Here is a 26,764-nt window from a genome sequence, read left to right as displayed (position 1 = left end):
CCATGACCGTAGTGTGCGGTGCACGGCTTGCAGGGCCCCAAGGTGCTGGTCCCAGTATTCCTGCTCCGTGCTGGCAGTCCGGAGCAGGCCGCGGGTGCGGGAGCATGTCCCAGGCGGGGTGGTGCGCCCTGCACGAGCAGCTGGTGCAGCTGTAGAGAAAGAAGAGAAGGGGTCAGTTCTCCCTGGGGACGCAGAGGATGATGCCCAGCCCCCTCCCCAACTCCGCAACGTGAGGGTGACCATGTCCTGCACCGTCACAGCCGCTGTGCTTGTACAGAGGCCATGGTCAGGATGTCTGGCTCTCCCCGGGACTGGAAGCTGCCCCAAGACCGCACCCATGTCCCTGTGCCATGTATAGTGTGGCCGGGGCGGTGGGGGGAAAGGGGAGATGTCCCCTGCCTCCGTGTAGAGGGGACATGTGAAGGGAAATCATCCTGCTGGGTCCTGCCCCGGGGTCGGGAGCATGTCACGTCTCTTTGCACAAGCATGTGCCTATTGGGCAATGGCCCCTGGGTGTCACGCAGCTGGAGCCACCTGCCCAAGGGTGGCATGGCACGTGCTCGCACGTGCACAGGTGTCTGCGTGATCCGTGGAAGGCATGGCCCACGCGCGCGGTCCCTGGTCTCCCTGCCACCTCCCCCCCCGAACTACTTAATTCAAACTACTTACCTGGTACAGTCTCCCTGGACGACGCTGCTGGCGGTGACCCTTCCGGTGTGCCCAGGTCAGGGCCCTCTGGTCCCGGCTCAATGTCCCCCGGGCTGGCACGGACCGCCCTGCCCCCCAAGACTTGGTGGAGGGCAGTGAAGTAGGGGCAGGTGGCAGCCCCTGCAGTGGCGCCGCCTCTTGTGGCCCTGGCGTACGCCTGGCGCAGCTTTTTAATTTTAATGCGCACCTGCTCCTGGGTGCGCCTGTGTCCCCTGGTGGCCATGGCGGCTGCTATGCGCCCATAGACGGCCGCATTCCTCCTCCTAGTGCGGAGATCATGGACGTTGGGGGCCTGCCCCCAAACCTCAATGAGGTCCATGACCTCCGCACTAGTCCAGGAGGCCGCGCGCCGTCTACGGCCCCTGGCTGGCCCCTGGGTGCTGGGGGACTGGGCAGGGGACATGTCACTCCCACTGGCTGCCTGGCTCATGGTGGGGCCACTGGTTCGGGGCAGAGACTCCTGGCAGGGCTGGCTGACTCCAGTGCCGTCTGGCCAGAGTCTACCCCTTTAAGGGCCCGGGGCTGGGGGAGAGGAGAAGAGTTTTCCTGGTTGTGCCCAGAGAGGCCACCAGGGGGAACCTGGGAAGGGCTAGCCTCCCACTAGTTCGAACTAAAGGGCTACACAGCCCTTAGTTCGAACTAGCTAGTTCGAACTAGGCGTTAGTCCTCGTAAAATGAGGTTTACCTAGTTCGAACTAAGCGCTCCCCTAGTTCGATTCAAATTCGAACTAGCGGAGCGCTAGTGTAGCACCTATTAAAGTTAGTTCGAACTAACGTCCGTTAGTTCGAACTAACTTTGTAGTGTAGACATACCCTTTCTTTCCTGTGATCAACATTTCTGAGTACAAAGTAGGAACAATGTTGGAGCAAATGAGTCTTTCTTTCTGTCTGTCTTCTCCTTAGCTGCCAGAAAAGCACAATTGTCATCTGGGAGAGGTTCTTTGGCCACAAACCAGTGCTTTAAGCCCTTTTTTCAGGATGGCTGACAGATACTTGAGGAAATACCAGACTGTCACTAGGGCACTGCTGAGTGCTTTCCATAATGTCACTGGACCTGATTTCTTACTGGTTTGTACTTGTGTTTTTGTTTACGCCAAATCCAAATGGTAGCATTTTACACCCATTTTGCAACAGTAATACACAAAGTATAAGGCCATAGCAAATCAATTCCCGTGACTCCGCTACTTGGCGACTAACATATACATTGGTTACCATGTGTGGGTTTTTATTTGCATTTCTGAGCTGAAACATTACCTCAAATTACAGAACAGTCTACTTAGCTTAGGAAGCTGGAATGAATTCAAGGAATTTTTGGCTCCACAGATGAGGATGAAATTTGGGTCCTGACAACTATTTAAAGTATTTCTATGCTAATTCCTTACATAATTGTGCAGGTATTAGACCACAAAACTGTCTTTCACAAAGGAACACTAAGATACCAGTGCTGAGTGGTAGTTTCATGGGGGAGAGATGAGTGTGCCAAACATGTACAACACCTCAACTATGGTTGCCCTGTCACAGTAGTACAAGCTGAACCTCTCTAGTCCAGAACTCTGGTCTGGAAACACCCATTGTTCAGAATGATTTTAGTTAGCCGGATGTCCGCTTTTCATGGGTGTAGCCAAGTTTCCCATGGTCCCATAAAGTTTGTTTATAGCTGCCAGTCCTAGCTCTCAGTGTTCTGTGCTGTTATTTAGCACAATTTACTCTTAAATGTCCTCTAAGAACCCAGTAAGCAGTGGAAGTGCTACTAGACAATATTGACCTCCCATGGTCTGGAAAATTCTCTGGTTTGGAACTGGTCAGGTCCTGAGGATCCCAGACTGGAGAGGTTCAACCTTTATCAAAATCTCTTATGATTATACAGTATATATGAATAATCTGAATAACATAGTTACGGTGTATGATCAGTGAATAGGCTGAGTTCTTTTTTGGTAGTCACAGAACACACAGGCTCTGAGCAGCATCCCTAACATTTGGCTATATTGGTAACTCAAAAACAGTAACACAATATAAATCTTAACCTAAGCTGCTTCTTTGGATTTTACTCGATTTCATTTTCCTACCAGGACCTTCCCCTCCTAACTCCATAGTTTCCTTTTCTTAGAAGGTAACTCCCTTCCTCCTTTATATTCCTGAAAAATTCAAGAGCTACATCTGCCACAATGAGACAGCAGAATTTCAAAATCTTTATACAGGCTTCCAGCACCTAACAGAATGGGCTAACAGAAGATCCTTGCTACCCAATTACAGTGGCAGTAGGAATACAAACCATAAGTCTATATGCCAAGGTATGTGTGTTCACTCATCAGTATCATCACTCCAATTCTACACAGATAATCCCATCATAATTATTTGTTTTTTAGCCTAGCTCTTGAAGAGAATGACATTCACTTTTTGAATTACCACATACTCTTACTTGCTCTCCATGTCTCACCTTAGGCAGCAACTGCATCAGAAAATTTTTCAAACTTGTACATACCTAGAAAAATATCCTTTTTTCTCCCTTATGTTTTTTGTTAAATTTAATTCTGCCTTATTGGTTCATGGGAATAATACTTAGGAAGTTGGAATATTCTAGCAATAAATAGCTCTTATACTTACCAGTGCCTTAGCTCCATTTCAGTATTTAATCACCCTCAAAAGCCAGAAATTGCCTCATGTAGACCACCACCATGAATGTTACCCCTTAATTCAAGTAGATTTACAAGTTTTAGTGATATTACACATTTATATATGAACTTTGATGGATCATGAGACTGCTGAGCCAGAGGTAGTGGTGATGTAAATGCTGGAGTAAGTCACACATCAATAAGTAGGTTTAAGTTACTGACTCTTAAAAATGCCAAGAGGACAGACATGTCTGTAGCAGAAAAAACTATTAACAGGATTGTTCAAGTTATATATATCTTATACCACCATTTATGTGTGGTCCAATAGATATATATTCAGATTTAGCATTTTTACATTGTGATCAGCAGGAGCACAAGCCTCTCTCCACTTTCCTGCTATAAAACATAGCAACAGTCCTTAAATTTATTATAAACCAAAATTACCCATTCTTACCTTCCTGAAGTACATGCCCCTAACTTTCTGAACTGTCCCCAAATGTCTGCTGTATTCACAAGCTCAGTGTGCTTGTTATGTCAACAGACTTTGGAAATTTATAAACAACATGGAGGAGGAGCAGGATTGGAATTCGAAAGCTGAGAAGTCCATAGAGAAGATGTCCTGTGAGATTCTACCCCTCTCATATAGGTACCCAGGTATTTCAATGGATTCTGCTGATCACAGCTGTGTTAATAGGGCTCAGGCCATACTAATTTACGTTGTTGACTAGTGTAACACTGCTCACAAACAGAATACTAAGGCTATGTCTACATTGCAGGCTTCTTTCACACAAAACTATTTTTAGAAGAGATCTTCTGAAAAAACTTCTTGTGAAAGAGCGCGACCACACATAAAAGTGCATTGAAAAAGTGATGTTCTTTTGCGAAAGAGAGCGTCCAGACTCATTGGATGCTCTCTCGCATAAAAGGTCACCCAGAACAACTTCAGCCAGGGCTTTAGTGTTGCTTCCAAGTGCTGGTGCCAGAGCCTTGCAGAAACGCGCTTAAAGGGACCCTCCCCCCCCGGGCATACATTTCTCTGCTTGTTCTGTGTGCTTGCTATCTCTTTGAGGGACAGCAAAGCTCTCACAGTACCTGCTGTGGTTGCCCTGTTCTTTTTTGGATGCCACAGCTTTTTCCTTTGTGCCATGGAGCCAGAACTGTCCCTGGGCATGTGATGGCCCCACACAACCATGCTGCAGTTTTTGCAGCACTTTCTGACAGCTGCCTTCCCGGTCCTGCATGACCTGGACTCCAAGCTCATTCTGGGGTCCCCCTCCGTGGCTGCAGCTGCTCCACCCTGGCAACTGCAGCCCACTATGGAGAGGCATTTCTGGAGGCTCGACACCAGTTCGGACTGGTGGGACCAGCTGGTCCTGAAGCAGTGGGATGACCAGCAGTGGCTGCAAAACTTCCACATGCGGAAGGCCACCTTTTTGGAGCTATGTGCCAGGCTTACTCCTGCCCTCCAGAGACATGACACTCACCTGTGGCCCGCCATTCCCCTGGAGAAGCGGGTCACAATAGCCCCCTCGAAGCTCACCACCCCCAACAGCTACTGGTCGGTGGACAACCAGTTCGGCGCAGGGAAGTCAAAGCCCTCCTCATGGAGGTAAGACGTTCTTGGGCTGCAGTGTCTGCAGGGGGGTGGGGAGAGTGTTGGATAAGGGGGACCATCAGGAAATGGAAGCTGGGGGCTTTAGGGGCTAGAGTGGGAGGGGGGAAGCCCCCTGTCCCAATGGGCTTGTGCTGTCCTGCCCTCACACAGCCCTGCTGCTGAGGGGGGTGGGGCTCATAGGTGGTAGCTCCTGGGGGGGGGGGGCAGAGAAGGGGGACCAGGGCGGGCACCTCCCAAGGGCTCAGGCACCCCCTCTGTCATTCTCTGTTTTGTGTGGTTTTTTGTCTCCATCTGCCAGGCCATCAATTCTATTCTGAGGCAGACGGTCATCCATCTGGGAGACCTGGACGTGACCGTGGCCGGATTTGCTGCCCTGCGGTTCCCAAACTGTGGCACAGCCATAGGTGGGACCCACATCATGATCTGCACACTGAACCATCGAGCAGCTCAGTATATTAATCAAAAGGGCTACTTTTCAATGGTGCTGCAGGCACCAGGTCAGGCACCAGGGACACTTTCCAGACATTTTTGTCAGGTGGTCGGGCAGGGCACACGATGCCTGTGTCTTCAGGAGCTCTAGCCTGTATGGGAAGCTGGAGGTGGGCACATTCTTCCCCCACTGTGACTTCAGAGTTGGGGATGTGCGGATGCTATTCTGCATTGTGGGGGCCATGGCTTATGAAGCTGTACATGGGCCACCTGGATCCCAGCAGGGACCAATTCAATGCCCAACTGAACTGGGCCTGGATCCAGGTCAAGTGCACCTCAAGGCATGTTTCCAGTGCCTGCTGACCCACCTTGACATGGGAGGAGCACAACACCCCCAAAGTAGTGGCAGCATGTTGTGTCCTCCATAACATTGTGGGAGGCCTTCCTCCTGGCATGGGGAGCAGACGCTGGCCACAAGGGGTGAGCCTTCCAGCAGCCACAGACAGGTGCCATCTGCCAGGCCCATCAGGCCGGGGTGTGCATCTGGGATGCCCTGAGGGAGGCTCCTCCTTCTTGAAAACCTCTTGCCCACTCCCCAGGATTTGGTGCAGCTTCTGCTAATAGGGGCAGATGGGTCCTGCCCCTGAGCACAAGCTGTGGTCTCTGGTCCAGACATATCCGTGAGCTCTTTACCTTACTCCAGACCTGTTCCAAGGTCCAGAGTGGGTGTCTATGCTCCACCAGGGACCCAACCATATGGCCATAAATGTCCACGTTGCATTGCTTGGCCCAGGGATCCTGTAATGTGTCCTCCTCATCCCACAGTTCAAGGAGAGACTGGTTCTCTAGGCCTCACCAGGACTGGGCATGCCTCTTTGTCCCCCTGGGTGGTCCTGGGACCCATGGGGTTGCTTCCAGCAAGGGCCAGGAGGATCGTGGGGGGCTTGAGACTCGGCCATCAGTGAGCAGGCCTGTGGCAGGGAGAGCCGCGTGGTGAAGTGCTGCTCTCTGGCCAGCTTCCTGCCACAAGGCTTGTCCAGGGTGCCTGCTGCTTTAAGAAGGGCCAGGACACAGGAACTATAGAGTTGTGATTACTTTGTGTGGAGTGACCACCAGGGCACCTGTGCTTTTTCCTGGAGGCCTCTTCTTTGGGGAAAAAAACTCTCCTCTCTGTCCACCCACACCTTACTTTGCAAAGCCTCGGGGAAGCCGGCAGCGGAGTAGTCCAGGTGTCCCTGGGCTGCCCCGCTGCCGGCGTCCTCAGAGGGTTTGCTCCCGGTGTCCCTGGTCTGCTGGAGACGGTCCCCAGCAGACCAGAGGCACCGGGAGCAAAGCCGGGGAGGCGGAGGGGCGCTGGGGCACTGTCGGTTGGCCTCTTAAGGGGGGGTAGTCTTATAAGGCGAGTATAAGACGAAAACCTATTTTTTAACTAGAAAATTAGGGGGTCGTCTTATACGCCCAGTCGCCTTATACGCTGGAAAATACGGTAGTAAAGAAGAGAGACACTTTGATCCAACAAAAAACAGGACTATGTAGCACTTTAAAGACTAACAAGATGGTTTATTAGGTGATGAGCTTTCGTGGGCCAGACCCACTTCCTCAGATCAAATAGTGGAAGAAAATTGTCACAACCATATATAATTGTCGCGCGTGTGTGTGTGTGAGAGAGAGAGAGAGAAAGAGAGAGAGAGAGAGAGAATTTTCTTCCACTGTTTTTTGTTTCAGCTACACCAGACTAACACAGCTATATTTCTATCACTTTGAGTCAAGAATGTGATGGGCTACTATGTTTAACCAGCAGCAATCCCTATTAATCTATTTGCAGAGAAAAACTAGACTAAAATAAAAAAAAGCTTCTGTTTTTATCCTTTGGGTAATAAACAATTTGGGAAACTATCAGGAAATATTAGGAGGAAAGGTAAAGCTCATGGGTCACAAAAATGTTGGTCACAGAGAATGGTAAGTGGCAACCATTATGATGACTTGTTCTGCAGTTGATTTATCTTGTATTCAGTATTTCTGAAATAAAAGTAATATTAAGCACTTACATAAATAGAATTTAAATATTTAATGAACTGTACTAACATGGACCAATTAATCAACATCCTGTGGTTCAACACAAATGTCCATAGCGTATGTCCTTAATCAACAGCAATGAAAAATTGTCCTAAGGAACTGGGGAAAGGGAATAAAGAAACGGGAAAATACATCAAGACCAACTCTAAAAGCTATACTTTTTTCATTTTATTTATATTTTCAGAAATGCATATTAGTTAAAATTAAAAAGAGTAATTGATACAAAACATTCACACAGAAAACAGAAAGTGAGGGGAAAACAATTTTAATTTTGTTTGGCAACATGCAAAATTGATCCATTAGAGGTAATGCAAAAAATCAAAAAATGAAAACAAAAACAAAACAAAAAAACCATAAAGAAGTTCAGGAAGAATTAACACAAAAATCAAATCTCAAGAAACATCTAAATGATAATAAATCAGATTTTTTTTTACACCTCTGTAGTTAAAAAGAAACAGAATGAGCAGAATGAAAATAAGACATTTTTCAACATTAACTGAAAATGTATTGTACTTCTGTATAGGTTTTGTAAACAAAACAATGTGAATTCCTGTATCAAAATATGTAGTCTCCTTGATGACTTCAGGTTACCTTTATTATATTTTCCTTACCAATCACGCATCCATAGGAAATAAGAAGAGTACTACAAAGTTGGCAAGTGTTAACTGAAGTGGCCAGAGTCAGTGATTTAAAAGTTGATCTAAAACACCTGAGAACATATAGGACAAATCAAACTTCTGACCCAATATTTTTACAGTCTAAAGAAAAGACATTACACAAGTCAAGTTCTTTAGCATTTTCTGATAGTTATATTCTTTTCACATTATACAGTTTAATACATTGTAACAGATTGTTATTTTACAGTGGAGTAAGGAAGTTGTTGGCCCAGACTCTATCCTGCATTGCTCTCTCTCTCTCACCCCTGCCATAAAAGTTCCAGAAATATGGCTTCCCATAGGAAAGCAATGGCGTAAATTCCCCTTTCCTGTTACACATGCTGATGAGAATATGAACAATAATCATTTCTAGAAAGTATCAGCAGCAATGGAGGCTGTTCATTATTTTTTAAAATTACAGTAGGACAAATTCTGATCTAATTTATGCCAATCCTGAGGCCAGAGTTATTTGACTTTACAGTGGTAAAAATGAGATCAGAATCTTGAAACATGAGCATAGCAGTATTTGAAATATTGTATTCATTTGCACTTCAGTTTTGCAAAATTATATATATGAATATATGCACACAGTAATTTTTTTGAATCTATTAAATTAAAGCAAAGACTATAGGAAGGTTTATGGAATACTATACGTATAAATAAATGTTTATCTAAGTATGTGTCTAGACACCCATTTTTAGATAAACTCATACTCTGCACATGTGAGCGATATGCTATAACACACTATGGCTGTGTCTACATTGCACCCCTTTTCCGGAAAAGGGATGCAGATTAGACCCTTTGGAATAGGCAAATCCGCGGGGGATTTAAATATCCCCCGCGGTATTTGCATTAACATGGCTGCCGCTTTTTTCTGGCTTGGGGTTAAGCCGGAGAAAAGCGCCAGTATAGACGTGATTCTCCGGAAAATAAGCCCTTTTCCGGAGGATCTCCATCATCCTTTCCCAACTTTTAGTACAAAGGCCAATCTCTTTGATTCCAGTGCAAATAGGATTGATATTTGCTTTTTGTCAAATCTTATAGTGACACAGAGTTCAGCAAACCAACATTTTATACGTACATTCACTTTGAGAAAGCCTTTGACTCCACTAACAGAGAAAATCTGTGGCAAGTCCTCAAGTGGTAGTGTTTTAGCTGCAAACTGAGTCAAATACTTCAGTCTGTGTAACATAGACTGGCATGTAGTAAGAATCAATGACAGATGTCAGTGGTTTAAAGTGAAAGCTGGAGTTGAACAGGGATGCATATTCAATTAAATACTCTTTACTCTATATTTAGAAAACATCTTGTCCAACTTTCTTATGAATATTGATAGAGGCTGCATGATGATAGAGAAAATTAGCAGTCTCCTTGACTTTGTTGACCATATCCTAATGATAATGCCTATGGAGGACTACAACCAAGTAGCAGTAATTAACGTATACACTACAGCCAGAGAATGGTATTAAAATTGAATGAACAAAACACCAAATGAATAGTAACATCAAATATCAAGAAAGAAGCAAAATTAGTCATTAACCATATAGATATTGAACAAACAGATAGCTTCTGCTACTTGGGCTTCATAATAACACATAACAACTGATATGAAGATGACATTTACAAGTGGATAGTTGCTGCCAGCAGCACATTCCTGTGACTGAAGGGAAACTTTTGAACCTTAAACCAGATTATATACAATGCAAAACGTGGGTCCTGTCAAAGTGTGTGCAGCAAAAGAATAATTTGAAATCATATCCTAGGCATGACAAAGTTAGATGAACTAAGGAATGCTAAAATCCATGAAAGACTAATAGTGTAGTTATCAAAATTCACTAATTATAATGGTTCAACCATGTGGTTAGAATATTCTCATACAACTGCCTAAAATTGTTCTCTATGGAAGAATACATGGTAAGAGAGGTCATGGATGTCTTTCAAAAGGATGCAGCTTACTTCCCCCCTCATATCTGGCTGGTATTCTGGCCAATTATTGGTGGGAAGACCAAGGATCTCTGCCCTATCCACTTGCTCCACGGTGGGAGGATATCCATAGAACATGATCTGTGCTTTGCACCAGACCTGGATCCAAGATCCAGATAGGTCTTACTTAGCTGAGCAAGTAGACTAGACAGAGCATAATTCTCCTTTATTCTTCTGCTTGGGACAATCTAATCCCAAATGCTTTATAGAGACAATGAATCAAGTATCATGCATTATTTCTGTAAGTTCATCAAACTGTTAATCTATCAGTGTAGTAATACGGACATCTTATTGATCAAAATATTGTGTTAATGTCATATAGCTGTGTATGGAAGTAATGACTTTCACTCATGGCAAAGATATGTCAGGTGAGTGAGTAAAGAGAGACAGAGATTGTGGGAAAATATTATGTATTTTTGGTAAATAATTTTGAAATAAGCAATCATTACATTCAAAATTTTCCACAGAATTTTTATTCTGTTGAAAATTGAGTTTGGGTTTTTTTTCTCCTTTGGTTGGTTGGTGTTTCCTTTTATTTTATTTACAAAAATGTTTTGAGGAACACTTGTATAGGACTTTAATGTGAGCTTCTTGCTGCTCTGTATTTTACTTTTGAGAATCTGGACGCTTAGGTGTTGAAATATAAATTCAGGAACATAATTTGAGGCATTCATTTTTAAAATCTTGGTCTTACTTATCACAGGGTATGAGAAAGAGAAAAAAAGAGATGACTTTCTGAAATACCTTGCAGTAAGAAAAAAGTTCATTGAATAGTTATAATTCAGAACTGGTTTTCCTCAACAGTTGCACAGCCAAAAGTGAGAAACCGCCCCACAAATGGCTGAGATGTTTGAGTGAGAAGCATGAGTGAACAGCTTCTGTGTGTATGTATAGTAACTACTTTTTATAAAAGATTTTACTATGTATTCAATATTATGGACTCATAATATGCAAATGCATTCTACTGTTAATACGAATTCACAGCATAGACATTAATGGTTCCAAAGGAGCTGTTACAAGATATGCTCTGAATATGTATTAGGAATAATACACAATATGTAACTAAGAGTATTCTATATTATGAATCTATAATACTGAATGCATAGTATTGTTAATATCCATTCATAGCATACACTATAAAAGCTCAGAAGGAGACATTATGGTGTATGTTATGAATGCATATTAAGAATAACACAAAAAAACTTGACTAAATCTTTATGGGTCCCTTGATGTGATATCCTGATGTAACATAGTAATATACGGTACAGAGTTCTGTTCCAATGCATTATTCATTCTATTTGTATAATAGGGATATTTTTTATATTTTTCATTTTAATATTTTGAAAGGGTTGGCAAAGCCTTTTTTATATGGAAATCTTTTTGTATGTGTGGAGGAGTGTGTGTGTAATTCTGTGTATTGTACTTTTACTAGCTTCACTTGATGGTGACAAATTGTTAGTATAATACTGTTGTGAAACTAATGTAAGAACTCATTAAAATTACAATTCTATGTGTGTAAAATATAAATATGAGTGACACTGTATCCAAATATTTATTGAGTTACAAAAGAGAAAGGAGTACAGTCAACCTGAGAATCACATTTGTTTCAACTATCTTTTACCTGATACATGTAACACCAAAGATAACTGGAACTGGAAAATGTAAGTGAGGAAAAAATTGTTTAGTCAGTGTGTTTACTTGGTGGATGTGTGTGACATTATATGGTTATGAAATAACTAGGGATGTAAAATCCCATTTCATTAGTTAAGTGGTTAAGGTTAAGTTTAACTGATTAACTGATTAAACGTGGAAGAGTAGAGGAGGGGGGGCTGTTCCAGCCTACAGCACTGTAGTTGCCCCTGCACCATGGAGAGAAGCTGCTCCAGCCTGGCTGCTCCAGACCTTCCACTGCGCTGCCCCTTTGCCCCTAAACTCTGCACAGTGCCTCCTTCATTCCAACCCTGCACTTCCTCCCAGCTGTACCCCCAACCTCACCCCTGTGTTTCCAGCATGCCACGCCACACTGCCCTACTGCCCAGTACTCTCCACTCTCTTTGCCCAGCAACACCCATGTCCCAGCCCCTCACCCTCTGCCTATGATGCCCTGGGCATGGGCCCAGTTTTCCCAACCCTAAGGCTGGCCCTGTTGCGGGGGAGGGCCTCCCTACCCCACACAGAGCAGCTGTGCCTGCTTGCAGCGATTGGAGACTGCTCCTGGGTCACAGTTAACCTGTTAAGAGTGATACTTACAGGGTAAGTGGTTAACTAGTTACCCATTCACATCCCTCAATATAACATCTCATTGAAGTATGACATATGGCTAGAAAAGAGTTAAGAAAAATCCCAGGCCAAATGACAAGAGTCAACCTGTAGAGGCACTGAGAACAGTGTGCAAGTGATAATTGGAACCATTCAATGCAAGGTAGGAGACAACTTTGAAACGCAAATCTGACTTGTTAGAAATTAGAGGTAATACTAATTGTACGTGTTTGTCTATATCTCGTTTGATGTTAGCAGTTTAAACAGACAGTTCCTACTTATTACTATAATTATTGATTAGGACATCAAAGGGAATATTAACATTTAAATGAATCTTGGATAAAATAATTACATTGTTTATATGTCTCTTTAGAGTTTGTGATAAACTGTTTAATGGATAAATTACCTTATGTTAATTACCATGATGTTTGGGAAACAGAAGGTTTCATCAAAAGCCTCTTTGTTTCCCTAGTACTGAATGGTCAAGAGGCTGCTTGAAATGTATATAAAAGGCTCTTGGGCCCTAAACCTGTTTAGCTCATATATGCTTGGATGTACATGAGGAAAGCTGCAAGCCATAAGAATATTCTGGTCCCCTTGTAATGAACATCGACTTAGTATCTCTGATCTGTTAAAGGTTTCATGCAGTGGAAGCCTAAACCATAAGGACTGAGATCCCAGTGTTAAGCTGGTGCACCCTGAATATGATGTTGAACTTTGAACTATAACATACAGACAGAATTCTGAAAACTTCTTTGCAACCACAGAGCTCATCTTCTCTACTATGAATCTGCTCTAAGAACTGAACTCATGTCTATATGTATACCAACCTTTTAACCAATACTCTCGCTCTCTCTCGCTCTCTCTCGCTCGCTCTCCCTCCTTTTTTAAAATAAAATTTAGTTTAGTTAATAAAAATTGGCTAATAATATGTATTTTGGGTAAGATCTAAGTTATATGTTGACCTGGATGTGTGGCTGGCCCTTTGGGATCAGAATAACCTTTAATTGGAGATAGTGATTTTCATAACCAGTCGTCCTTGTAAGGAATGCTACTGGTGGTGATGCAGGGGAACTGAAGGGACTTGCTTGTATGACTTCTTGTCAGCCAGTGTGGTGAAACAGAAGTTCTTTTTTTGAGGTGTCTTGTAAGTGAAAGATCCTCAGTTTTGGACTATCACTGTCTAGTTTCTAAGTAATTAACCCTGACATGGTACTCTCAGTAGTGTTCCACTGGAACACTCATTTACTATGGTTGGATGCACTGCTTTGCACTTTGTTCCATTCACTACCAATTTTGTGGAGTTGCCAATCTTTTCTTTATTGAGAAGATCCTTATAAACATCAGGGAGAAGAAATACCTTTAAAATGTTATGAAGGGATTTAATAAAAAATCATTATACAATATCACAAGGATGCTCTTTCAAAAAGCTTGAACATTTGTTAAAATTAACCATTCTTATTGATAGGCGCTCTATGGCTTTATTGAAGTGTGAAAAGGTGAATGCTGAGTATATGCTGCAAATAAATTAATTGTTGCAACCCAACCCACTTACTTTTGTTTGAGTCTTGAATAATTCTTCTTGGCTTGTCTCTGGGAATATTATGAATTGCTAGTTGAAAATTTGTTGTGATGAAATGTCAGTTTACATGCTTACATGAGATCTATTACCTCTTTGAGTGAACTACCTCCTTGAACTTGCTCAGAAATAGCTGAAACTATATTAAACCATGCTATACGACCTACTTTACTGGAAATGTGATAAAGCTTTTTGAGCCAAATTCATCTATGATATAACTTTGACTTCACTTGCATTGCAGCTGCGCTAAATTTGTCTCATAATATTTTACTATGCTTTACAGTGTATATTACATTATAATGTTTGCTGAACATGTTATAAAATAAATATTTCTCTAACCTTCATGGAAGACACAAAAATAATTATATTAAACGTAGAAAAGGAAATGACAAAAATACTTTTCAATAAAACTTAGAGGCCCAGTTTTCCATCCTTGTTTATATTAGGTTCAGTCCTCCACCACTGATGTGGGACAGCAAAAAGCATGTTAAAAACTGCCTTAAATGGGTAGCCAAGGTTTCTCCTGTCAGAACGCAATCGTCAGGTGGCATAGAGTCATCACAGTGTGCTCTGTGATACTTGCTCCTCCCCTCAGAGTGACATGTTGGGGGTGGGGGTGGGGGTGGGGGGCAGGAAAAGGCCAGGCAAGGTCAGGGTGGCCTTTGTGCGACTGCTACTGCTAACATAACTTAGAGGAGCTCTTAGGCTGCTGTAGGTTACACCACTGGTTATTTCAACTGAATAGAGGCCTCAGAAAGATAATTTAGGGCCCTCACCATTCTTCACAGCTGCATCAATTGATGTGAGGACTGAACCCATTGAGTAACTGGAGGAAGGCAAAGACTGGGGAATTTGAATCACAAGGCAACACTAATAAGATAGCCCATCGCAAGTGGATAGGATAATGGAGTAAAAATGTGGGTTCCAGCACAAGTGGGCTTACATGTTCAGCAGAGATAAAATTATTTGCTTAAATGGAACATGTGATTTCATTTCTGATGTTCCTGGGTTGACTGATTTTGCTGGAGTATGGCAAGTCATGGCAAAGATGCTTTTAAACAAGCCTTAAAAGAATTTCAGATTATTTGGAGGGGGAAGGGGGGGGGGATGGGAGGAATAACTAAAACAAAACCAAAAAGCTGTGTTGTAGAAACTCAGCCTTGAATGCCAAGAGCCAATGACATTCCACTCCCACTGTTCCACCAGTCCTTATTCTCCTTCAAATATCTTGTCAATACCCACTTCTTTTATGGCACTTTTTTCACTATTGATCTCCACTTACATGCTGTATACTCCTTACCTCCTTCTCAATTTAAAAGAATACACCTGAATTTGTAAACTTCACTTGCATTGTATTATTTTACAGCATAACATTATTTGCTTTAACTCTCATCTGTCTCTCTCTCTCTCTCTGCTTTAGCTCCCACCTTTATCTGTAACATTCTTTTGCTACATTTGGCTATTGGTACAGCATAAAGTTCCCAAGGTAGAGACTATGTCTTTATTCTGTTTCTGAAAAATGGCTGAAAGGTCACTTGTATGTGAAGTTCAAGCACTATATGAATATTAATGAAAAATATTAAAGTGTGAATCAGGTATTCATAGTCAGAAGGGATGACTTGAATGTGCACTATCTAAAGCCAAACTGATAAATGGAGGAAGATATATTGAATATTCTCATCTTTTTACAAAATGCCTAATAATCAGAGATTCTGAGAACACCTAAGAGGTGCTGAGTATCCTTATTGACAGGAAGAATTTTGCAGGAATTTGGGTCGACTTAGCCAACATCTGGCAACTAGTGATAGTTCTCTAGAGCTTTTCTGCATTGTGCAAAGAGCATTTTTTAAATTGAAATTACATTTTGTTTTCTTATATTTGAAACCAACAAGGGTACAGTTATGCAAACACATCTTAATATCACTGTAGTAAATGGTCTCACTGTTCCCAAAATCTCTTTCAAAAAAACAAAACCAATATCCACTAAGGTTCAGTAGCTGGACATTGAAGCTTGACAAAGACCAATTAGGAATAAGGCACAATTTTTAACAATGTGGGCAATTAACAATTAGAATAACTTAACATGAGATATGGCGGATTTACTTGAAATCTTTAAATCAACAAAGAATGTCTTTCCAAAAAATATGCTCTAGTTCTACCACATACTAGGTTTGATTCAATAGTGACAAAAGGGAATTCTGTATTTTTTACTGTTTTCACAGAAAAAGGAAATTGATGAAACTCATATACTGCTCCAAAACATGCCTGTCTCCCAAATTCATCATCTTGATAGTAGTGGTAGACTCCATCTTTTACACTAGCTTTGTGTGAGACACCGGCCACTGTCCCTGTACTAACTCCCTAACCCCCCCCCCCAACAGCTGTCTAGCTCTGAAGTATGATCATGCCCAACTTTCATCTAATATCTTCAAAACATTTTAAACACCTCTTCCTACCCATGTCATAGGGTATGTCTACACTAGCCCCCTAGTTTGAACTAGGGAGGTTAAAGTAGGCATTCGAACTTGCAAATGAAGCCTGGGATTTAAATATCCTGGGCTTTATTTGCATGTTCCCATCCGGTCACCATTTTTAAATGCCACTAGTCTGGACTAACTACCCGCGGCTACACGCGGCAGTTAAACAGTAATTCGAACTAAGACATTAGTTCGAATTACCTGTTACTCCTCCTGGAATGAGGTGTAACAGGTAATTCAAACTAAGGACTTAGTTCAAATTACCATTTAACTTCCGCGTGTAGCCACGGGCAGTTAGTCCGGACTAGTGGCATTTAAAAATGGCGACCGGACAGGAACATGCAAATAAAGCCCGGGATATTTAAATCCCAGGCTTCATTTGCAAGTTCGAATGCCTACATTAGCCTCCCTAGTTTGAACTAGGGGGTTAATGTAGACATACCCATAGTCTGTCATCATGGGCTGGAAGACTACGCAGGGATTTTATTATCACATAATGAAAGAACATATTGAAATATATATATGCAACAGCCCAAAGCTAAGATGGCTGTGGCAACAGGAGTGGGATGGAGGACTTTGTCATATCTCTGTGCCCCATACCATATGTGATGGATGGTATGGACAGGGAGGTTGGTGTTAGAATCTTTAGTGAGAACTTCCTGATTATGGAGTACTGCAAATTCTCAATTATAACATTTTAGAATAATTTTTGACTCTGCTGTCTAATTTAAATGAAACAATATTTTATTAGAAAAAATATGTGATGTTAGTGAATAATTCCCCTTATATCACTCAATTCTTGCAGTGTCTTTTCTTATATTTGATATATCTCATCAATGATGACCACAACTGAATGCAGTGGGCTACAGGATACAGCATTGTTTGTTAATACCTTGCTGCAAATTCTAGTAAACACCTTACTAAGCTGAAAAGGAACTATTTTTAACCCTTGAATTTAAGTTATCTTACTCACCAGGCAACTTTTCTACAGCTATATCAGAGCTCAATGAATTACAATATGGCAATCTCAACTCAATTTTTTTTATTTTATTAATTTGTTTTAAAATGTTGTAATGAATTAATGTTTGCACATCTGATCTAAAATATGTAGACTCCGACAACTTTGAAACGTGGCAGAGTACACTCGTGCTATCATCTATTAAGTTTAATGCATGCGTCTCACAGATAAAACTCAAAAAATTGAGATGTCTGCTCTGGATTGATATTTAGATCAAATGGCACATTTTTGAGAAGTAGGAGCTAGCTGCAGTGTTCTTGGCTAAAATTTTGCTCCTCCCGTTGCTTTATAAAGTGTGTGCTGGAAGAATGAGCACAAAGTAGGAGTCAAGAAACTAAACTGTAATCCCTATTTTACTAATCCCTCAGAGGATGTTGTGAAAACCAGAACTTTAAGGCTATGTTTACACTGCACGCTTTTTTTTTAATTATTTTCATAAAAAACAACAACAACCCTCAGAAATAGCTTATTTTGAAATAGTGCGTGCACACTACAAATGCCCATTGAAATAGCACTGAGCTATTTTGAAATAGAGTGTTTACACTGAATGGAGCCTGAATCGCATTTCAAGCCTCCTGGAAGCACTTCATGCATCAGTACAGTAGTCACTACCTGGAGCTGCTGCCTGAGGCTATCTGAAGCTTGTGCTTAAAGGGACCCTCTGTACAGTCGTGTCTCAGGCTCTTCATCTTTGTCTACTTTGAGGGACAGCAAACCCTTCTCACTGCGTGCTCTGGTTGCCTTTGTGGACACCACAGCACTCCAGCCATGGACTACTGAAAAGCAGTTCCCAGCTCCTGGACCTGCTGCTGCACCTCCCGGTGTAGTTATTGCAGGCTGCCCTCATGGCTCTGCAGGAACAGGACCTGTCTCTCCCCAAGGAGCACCTCCTCTCCTCTCTCCATGTGCTGCTTATGAAGCACAGTCCCTCCCACCCTCCCCTTCACATGGTGCATCGCCTCGTCTTGCACCAAGGCACCAGTTCTAACTGGATCATCATGGAGTAGTGGGATGACCAACCATGGCTTCAGAACTTCTGCATGCGGAAAGACACCTTTCTGGAGCTCTACAAGTGGCTCACCCCTGCCCTCAGGTGAGACGATATGAGACCTGCCATTCCCCTCTAGAAGTGGGTCATCATTGCTATTTGGAAGCTCACCATGCTGGACAGCTACTGCTCCGTTAGGAACCATTTCGGCATGGGGGATTGACCATAGGGTCATGCAGTTATGACTCTCTCGTGTTATTGTCCCAGGATGGCAGTGAACTGCTAGAATGGAGTTCCATAAGGAAGGTGGGAGGGATGGAAGCTCCCTCCCTGGAATGTTTTTCAGCCCAGCCTTCATAAAGCCCTGCGGGGGGATGGGGCAAGCTATGGTTGGTCCTGATGTGTGGGAAGGGGAGGGGGTTAGCTTCTTACTCCAATGGCTAAAGAAGCCCTACAAGGGACTCTTTGACTCCACGAAGGAACGCTTCAACGCCAGGCTCAGCAGGGCCAGCATTGTTGTGATGGGTGTCTTTGGTCATCTCAAAGAGAAGTTCCACTGTCTCCTCACCCGGCTGGACCTCGGCGAGCAGACCATTCCAAAGTGGTGTTGGCTTGCTGTGTCCTGCATAGCCTGTGCAAGAACAAGGGGGAGACCTTGAAGAAAGAATTTCAGACCAGGCTAGCTGTAACACTCTCCCCTGGGCTTCCTCACAAGGGGCCTCTGCATTGCCCCTGTGTGCCTTTCCTCCTCCAACCCTCCCTTCCCCTACCCTCACTTCCCACCTTCCTCTCCTCCTACTCCACTCTTCTGAAGATACAATATACCAGATGTTTTGTTTTGGAACAAGAAACTGTTTTTTTATTCAGGATAAATATAATTGGGGAGGGACTGGGGAAAGAACCCAGGAGGGGGAAGGTGGTAGGGGGAAGGGTAAAGAGGACAGAGGAGAGGCTCAGGGCTGGGGTTGGGACTGGTGCCTGCCTCAAGCGGTCCCACTGTCTCATATGCAGGGCTCTTAGTGGCTGGTGGGAGGCTAGGAGGAGAAGCCAGAGGGGTGGGAGGAGGACCGAGTGCAGGGGTGTGTGTGGCTGCTGGACTGCTCAATCGCGGTGACCATGTGGTTGGCGACAGCACTGTTTACCGCACACGTGCTCCAGGTCTTCTGGGACAGCTCCTGCTAGGTGGTGCAGTTTAGCTCCCAATCAGCATGGTGCTTCTCCAGCTCCGTGTCCAACCTTTGCTCCTGTTGGTCCAGAGACTGCTGGAGGGAATGGAAGCAGGCTATGTGTTCCTGCTGGAGGTCCTTGCGGGGTCAGTGGTGCCTGCAAGTCTCGCAGAGTCAGGAGGCTGGTGCAGGAGATGTGGCTCACATCGCACTTGCAGCTGGTCCAGCTGCAAAGAACAAAGAGAAGGAAAGTCATCCCTGGAGCCAGGGTGCAAGAAGCCCTCATCTCTGAGCCAACACCAAAAAGTCTTGAGTCAGACAAAGGCAATGTGTTTTGATCAAGGCCATCTGAGGCCCGGACAGTGGGCCCTTTTCTGCAGGGGCACAGATGTCCCAGTGGGGAACCTTACTACACCTTTGCCCTGGGGACAAGCAGACATAGGAAGGTGTCAATCAGGCTGGGAGCCTGCAGGAAGAAGGGAGTCAACAGGGTGGTTTGCCTTCCCTCAGGGCCTTGCACACACCAGTTCTGGCAGTGGCAGCGTCCCACATGGAAGGGACTTGTATCCCTGCCCTCTGGATGGGGGAAGGTGTTGGAGGAGGTGTCTGTGAGTGACAGATGCCACTTGGCAGGGAAGGTGCTGCTGGGGTGCCCTCCACTTCCTTCTCCTTCCAGGAGGCTCCACTGGCAGGGGACCAGTGTCCTCTGCCTCACCATGCTGGTCTGGGAGTGTGGGCATGCCTGTGTGTGGCACTGCTGTGTGTGTGTCCATGACCCTGTCCTCCTTAGTGGTGGCTTGTAGTGGGAAGGTGTCCCACCACGGGGTGGGGAGTAAGGCAGGTCAGTGCAGGAACCCTGTGCAACATTTCTCATTGTGGCTGTGTGCTCCGGACTGGTGCTCCATGTGCACAGGCTGTTGTGAATCTCCAGGCTGAGCAAAGAGCTCACAGCCCTTCACTGCCTGCCACCTACCCCTGCATGTGTCTAGGGAAAGTAATGGAACTCACCTGATGGGCATTCTCCGGCTACATTCAACTCCTGGGACACATTCTGGGAGGTGAGGGGATGACTCCAGGGACAGGCTGAACTCCTGGCTGGCAGGCATGATGTTGGTGCTGGCCTCCTTGTCTTCCTCCTGCTCCTCTTCCTCAGCCACGTTCTCCGGGAGGCTGACGACAGGACCCAGAGTCCATAACAAGTGGGGGAAGGGACTGACACCTCCCCCCCCCCCCAGATGTGGTGGAGCTGGTTGAAAAACTGGCAGGAGAGGGGGTGCTGCCCCTGAGTGAGAAGCACTCCCTGGCCTTGGTATAGGCCTGCCTCAGCTCCTTCACCTGCTCCTGGGTGTGGCTGTGTCCCTTCTGGTCCAGGCTGTCAGTCATCTGGCCGTATATGTCTGTGTTCCTCTGATTGGTGTGGAGATCCTGGAGGTTTGCCTCCTCTCCCCAGATCTCAATGAGATTCAGGATCTCCGCACCATACACAGGATGGCACACTCCCCTTTTGCCCCAGGGCAGGGACTTTAGAGCTGGCTGCCGGCTCCCTTGCAGCTAAGGAGGGCTCGGTAGGAGCATGGGGGTCACTCATGGTGGCGGGGAAGACAGTGAAGGCTGCTGGTGTCCCTTCCCCCAGCAGCCACAGGGCTTTTTTTGTGCCACAAGCCCTTTCCCCTGAGGCTACACCTTTAAAGGCTGCAGGAGAAGGGGAATTATAGAGTTCTGTTGAGTGTGGACAGAGTGGCTACCTGGACACCTGTGAGAATCCCTGGAGGCCACTTATTCCGAAATAACCACAGCTGCACTGTCTGCACCCACCCTCTTACGAAATAACTATTTTGAAATAAATGTTATTCCTTGTGAAATGAGGGTTATAGAATTCAGAATAAGAAGCCTGTTATTTTGAAATAATTTCAAAATAACAGGTTTGCTGTGTAGATACTCACTTTGTTATTAGGCTTACCGGTTAGGTAACAGGTTAACTGGGCCGAGTGGCAGTGACCCCGGACAGGGTAGCTGGTGGGACTCTGGCAGCACTGGTGCAGTAGCCTCAGGAGTTCTGGAAGCTCCAGTTCCACACCCCAGATGGAGGCAGGCAGGACCCTACCCCATAGCTGTTCAAGCTCAGCTGGGCTGAAGCACCCCCCACTCCCCCCCCACCCTCCCACTCATAGTGCAGGGAGCCCTCCAGCCTGGCCAAGCCCACTGTGCTGCACCATGAGTGGGAGGGTGGGGGGGGAAGTGGGGGTGCTTCAGCCCAGCTGAACTGGAGCAGCTCCTGCCCACGGGATAATGGTTAACCTGTTAAACATTTCATTTAACCAGTTAATTGAGTAACCAAAATCCCTATTTTACATTACTAAAATTGAAAGGAAATTGTATAAAATCACATTTAAATTTCACTAGTTGTATTTTTTATTTTTCCTTTTTATTTTGTCAATAAACAACAGGATGATCAGTTCTTATGTGCTAACACTATTATTATTTACAGTGGTTGTCATTAAAATGTCTGTATTTTTCAGGAGATACTTATTACTTAAGACTATTTTGTCTTTCGTCTAATTTTTCCTACTTAGTTTTGTTTGTATGCTTTCTTAGAGAGATGTTCAAATAAGTTCACAGATGAGGACTGAACCCTGGTAGTGAATTTAAAGGATATTACAATTAAATCATACAAATTGCTTTTTAAAAGTTTGAAATGCTGACAAAGAGATTGCTTTATAAGAACATGTTATGGGCCCTCAAACCTGCAAACACTTAATACATGTGCTTCATTTACTATCAAATATGGTTCCCAATGCAGTCAATAAATGCTCTTAGTAAAAAAACTCAACACATGCAGACTCAGGAGCTAAGGTAAGGGGTTAGAAATACTACAGTGATGCAGCTGTACCAACATATCTATGCCACTGTAGCACTGGTGGTGCAGACACTTTATGCCAACAGGATAGAGCTCTCTTATCAACATAATTGCATCACCTGTAGAAACAGTCCTGCCTAAATATCACTGCCCCCACCAGTACTTGGGTTGATATAATTCACATCACCCAAGGGTGTGTCTTTTCCATATCACTGACCAGCTTAAGTTATATCAAAGTGAGCATTGATGTGTACCAGATTGACACAAATTTCTTTTCTATATGGATGAAAACAGACCTGCACTGAAAGATGCAGTCTATTACTGAAGAGGTACTGGTGGAAGGAAGGAAGTGGTTTAGCTCTCTAGGTATCTACACTGTAAAATCTTTGCTTGTTCTGTCCTCATTGTGTGCAGATCTTATGAATAGTTTTGTATAAATGTTTTAAATCATTAAAGTTAAAATATTATTTTACTTGTGAAACCGTATGTTAATACGGCATTAACTTTTTTAAAGAAAGTAAATCTATGTTGTTGATGGAAGGCTTTGGGCCTAGTGTCTCTGACTTTCACAGATCAGTCAAGTTGCTATTTGTTAACCGGTTCAACCTGAAAGGTAACTTCAATGTGAATAATGTCCGAGTCACTTGTTAGCCTTCCTCTCCCAGCCCATGCTACAGCTGCAAACTTTATTGAGGCATGAAAGCCTCTTTTCTGGCAGGGGTGTCTCCCCTGCTCAAGGCACTTGCCGGGTTAGAACCCACCCAGCCGCATGGGTAGGAGGACGTTCGCGGTTTTGGGATGGCCCATGGCCATGACCTCTTTCTGGCCCAGGCTCTGGAGAACCGGTCGGGCAGCGGGACCTGGGGAGCCGCCGCCCCCAGGCTTCGATCGCTGCCACAGAGCTGGATGTTTTCAGCTCCGGAAATGATGAAAAAAAGAAGCGGGAGGAGGTGTGGGGGGAGGACGAAAGAAGTCCCCGCTTTGGCGTGTGCTGGCTGGAGAGGGCGAGATCCCGCGCAGCAGCGGGGCGGGCTGCCAGGGGATACAGCCGTAGAGCCCGGGGGCTGTACAGGAGGAGGCGGCAGCAGCAGCCGTAGCTGCAGAAAGGAGGCGGCCGCGCCGGCAGCGGAGATGCTGTTTCTGCTGCTTGGGGAGCCTCAGTAAGTTTCCCGTGTCTGGCAGGGGGCGGACACCCTGTGATGGGGGGAGGGCAGCGTGCGAGGGCCGAGCAGCCAGGGTAGGGCGGGTGGCTTGTGCTGGTCACCCCCCCAGAGCGCCGGGGCTCTGCTCAATGAGTTTCCATGCAGCAGTTTGTGCCTAGGCAACCAAAGGCGCCCTCCGCACGCGGCGGGGAGGGCCGGGGAGGAGGGGCGCGCCTGCTGAGCAGTTGCAAAGTTGTTGCTTCTGTGAATCTGGCCGGCCCCTCCCCAAGCCCTGGCCCCGGGGCCGGGAGCGTGTGGCGTGCAGTGCGCTCTAAAGGCCCGTCGCTTGTTTGTCCCTTCAGGGTGCTGTGTTAGGTTGGTCGGGGGTGGAAGCTCCTGGGTCGTGGGGTGAGCGAAGGCAGATGTCCCAAGCGAGAGAGCTTCTTCCTCCGGGGCCTGAAGGGCCGGCGCCTGCAGCTCCGAGTGAACTCGGCTTTCTGCGCTCGCTCCTTCGAGGTGAGTTGCTTTAAAGTTTTTGTCCAGTTGTTGCGCCTGTTACTGTGTGTGGAGTGGGAGTGGGGTTGGCCCTGGTCTTTGGGATCCCTCTCGACTGTGCTTGTTACTGAAAAATGTGGCTCTGTACAGAGAACAGGGGAAAAAAGTAGGTGGGTCTCACCAGGCAAGTTCCTTCTTACAGAAACGGAGGGCCTTCAGCAAGACACATGATACGCCTTGAACGTTGCCTTCCTTTCCCTCCCAGCCTTGCGTTTGTAAGCATTTCTCTGTAATGCCTCTGTTTCCCAAGGTGTCCCCCTGGCAGACTAGGGTAGGGTTGCCAGGTGTCCAGTATTGTACTGGACAGTCCGGTATTTACGCTCTCTGTCCAGTAAAAAAAAATCTGACAATACTGGACACGTGCAATGTCCGGTACTTTCTGATTTTTCTGGCTGCGCACCAGATGAAAGCCTGGCGTGGGCTGGGGGAGCAGCTGGGAGTCCCAGCTGGGAGGCGGGGCCGCGATTGCCGCTGGGAGCCCTCCGTTGAGTGTGAGGAGGAGGGGTAGCTTCCTCCTCGTTTGTGTGTCACCGGGACCCTGCGTGGGACAGGCAGTGCCCCGGGATCTGCAAGTGCTGGGGTCAGTCCTGCTCCCTGCCGGCCGAGTTGCTCACCCCCCCTCCCCCAGCTCTGCTTCCTGCCCCCCCTTCCTCCCGGCCAGCCCCGTGGCCTCCGACCCCACCCCCTGCTCTGCTTCCCTCCTCCTGGCCAGCCCCTCCCCCGCCCATGATCAAGTGTGTCTGTTTTTTTGGAGGGGGTCTACCTGGTAACCCTAGACTAAGGCAGCAGGTCTGTGACCATGACTTCTTCCAGTTGTAGGTCACTTGTTTTCCTTTTGAGGCTACCCTGAGATGCTGCTAAACCCAGTTGGTGCTTTATTAACTTATTTTCAATCGCACTTGTCAGAGCTGCATACGATTTTTGTTTTCATCATGTTGCTCACAATTAAACCTGATATTATTTTTAGCTTCACGCCCAAATGAACTGATTTATTGAAACTTTGTCGTACACTAACGTTATCTTCTGAAGATAACATACAGGATGCAGTCATTTATTGTACATACTTATGGTCTGTGGCAATCAGGCTTTATCTCTGTCTTTTGCGGCTGGCAATTTTCACTTCAAGAATTCTGTTAGTGATACAAAATAAGTCTTCGAAGAATAGAAAGGAGGAATCTAATTTAAAATTGCTTCTGTTCCTAGGTATGTATAAAGTTACACAGCATGATAACGCAGTTGTACAACTGTATAAAAAAGCCACTCTCTCTTCTTTGGCAACATCTTTAAATCAATGCTACATGAAATCGAAGTTCAAGACTCAGTTGAGAAATCAGAAAGTATCCGTAGCTAAATAAAAATGTTCTGGCATTGAGAAATTGGCTTATACTGGTCTTATTGTTTTCTTGTCTTCAGAGTGACTCATAACTTCTAAACAGCAGAAGTTTAAAAAAAAAAATTAGATGCAGATCAGCCATGCAGAACTGAAGTTTCAGACCCATATTTTTACCAGAAGCATTAGTGTCTGTAATACATACCTATTGTCAACATACTTTTTTTGAGCATTAAGTGCCACCTTTATTACATCATATAATCAAATGTCCACGCTGGTTAAACTTTACATGTAGGCCATACATAAAAAATTGTTGAAGTTTGGGCAGTGAAATAATTGATTTAGGAAAATGACTTTATTTTTAAGATATGTGGATTTTGAATTGGGATTTTTGTTTGAAATAAAATCACTTATCTTCTAAAGTATTAGGCTTTTTATTTAATGACCTGGGAAAAAACATAGCACTGATTTGGCCACAGGCAATCTATGTGTAAGAAGAAACTTGAATTACATCTATTATATATAACTATCATTTTAAAGGATTGCATAATCATATTCAGAAGAGTCAATGACTCACAGACTTTGTAAATACTTTTGTTTAGATTTGTTCACTACTTGTGGCCTGTCACACTGTGGGAGTGGTTCATGAGTATAAGTGCCAACCTCAGGACAGACACCTGTAACTGGTTCTATAGTTAGATTTCACCGATCAGGAATTCACATTGTTACTGGAAGTTTTATGCCAATCTTTCCAGGAAATAAGTCAGTCCTCTTGGGCACTCCATTTTATCTTGCCACCTAGGCAAGCTGGATTGAATGATAAATGGGTCACTTATGCCAAAAATCACAAAATATTCAGGTTGCTCCTAGTACCAAACCCCAGTGACCAGTCAAATACCTGAGATCAATTTGTACCTTAGATCGCACACCAAAAGGTAATCAATCCTACATTAAACTAACTCAGCCTATATTAACTACAAGAAGGAAAAAAAAAATTGTACAGGTTAAACCATTACTCATCAAGGTGCTCTCCAGTTCACAGAGGGCATTTTTACAGTTATAATGCAAAAACTACATGTTACTTTAAAGCGTTGGATCCAGAGATTACAGCAGGATTAATGAATGCAGAAACTTACAACCAATTGAAAGGGTGTATTTACACTCTATAAACACTTACAGCTATTTCAATATTAACATACACATGAGCTGGTCTGGTTTTCAGCTATGAATTTATTAGTTCTCAGCTGACACCTCCACCTCGTCAAGAACTGGCAAGGTCTGCCGATGTCACAACCACTGCGAACTGAAAGGGAC

The 26,764-nt window shown here is 44.6% G+C and overlaps 1 protein-coding gene and 1 long non-coding RNA gene across 4 annotated transcripts in view; one reads left to right on the top strand and one right to left on the bottom strand.

Annotated features, from left to right (window-relative positions):
* Positions 1 to 19,283: 19,283 nt before the first annotated feature.
* On the bottom strand, positions 19,284 to 21,698 carry LOC142826538 (uncharacterized). The gene is made up of 3 exons (XR_012900737.2): positions 21,527 to 21,698; positions 20,575 to 20,736; positions 19,284 to 19,793 (listed from the first exon to the last, which is right to left on the bottom strand). It is a non-coding gene; the product is annotated as an uncharacterized LOC142826538 (long non-coding RNA).
* Positions 21,699 to 22,770: 1,072 nt separating this feature from the next.
* The window catches only part of MDFIC (MyoD family inhibitor domain containing), an 89,491-nt gene continuing 85,497 nt past the window's right edge, over positions 22,771 to 26,764 (top strand). Inside the window, exons 1-2 of one of the 3 annotated variants that reach the window (XM_075929460.2) lie at positions 22,771 to 22,789; positions 23,928 to 24,081. In XM_075929460.2, coding sequence (XP_075785575.2) covers positions 23,988 to 24,081 — 94 coding nt within the window. In that variant the 5' untranslated portion in view covers positions 22,771 to 22,789; positions 23,928 to 23,987. Of the gene's footprint in view, positions 22,790 to 23,345; positions 23,584 to 23,668; positions 24,082 to 26,764 lie in introns of those variants that run through there. The other 2 variants (XM_006122532.5, XM_075929455.2) reach the window with 2 other exon arrangements.

This window comes from Pelodiscus sinensis, chromosome 1 (assembly GCF_052426305.1).
Source record: "Pelodiscus sinensis isolate ZL-2025 chromosome 1, ASM5242630v1, whole genome shotgun sequence".
Classification (NCBI taxonomy): Eukaryota; Metazoa; Chordata; order Testudines; family Trionychidae; genus Pelodiscus; species Pelodiscus sinensis.
This window is presented reverse-complemented; position numbering and strand designations above follow the sequence as displayed.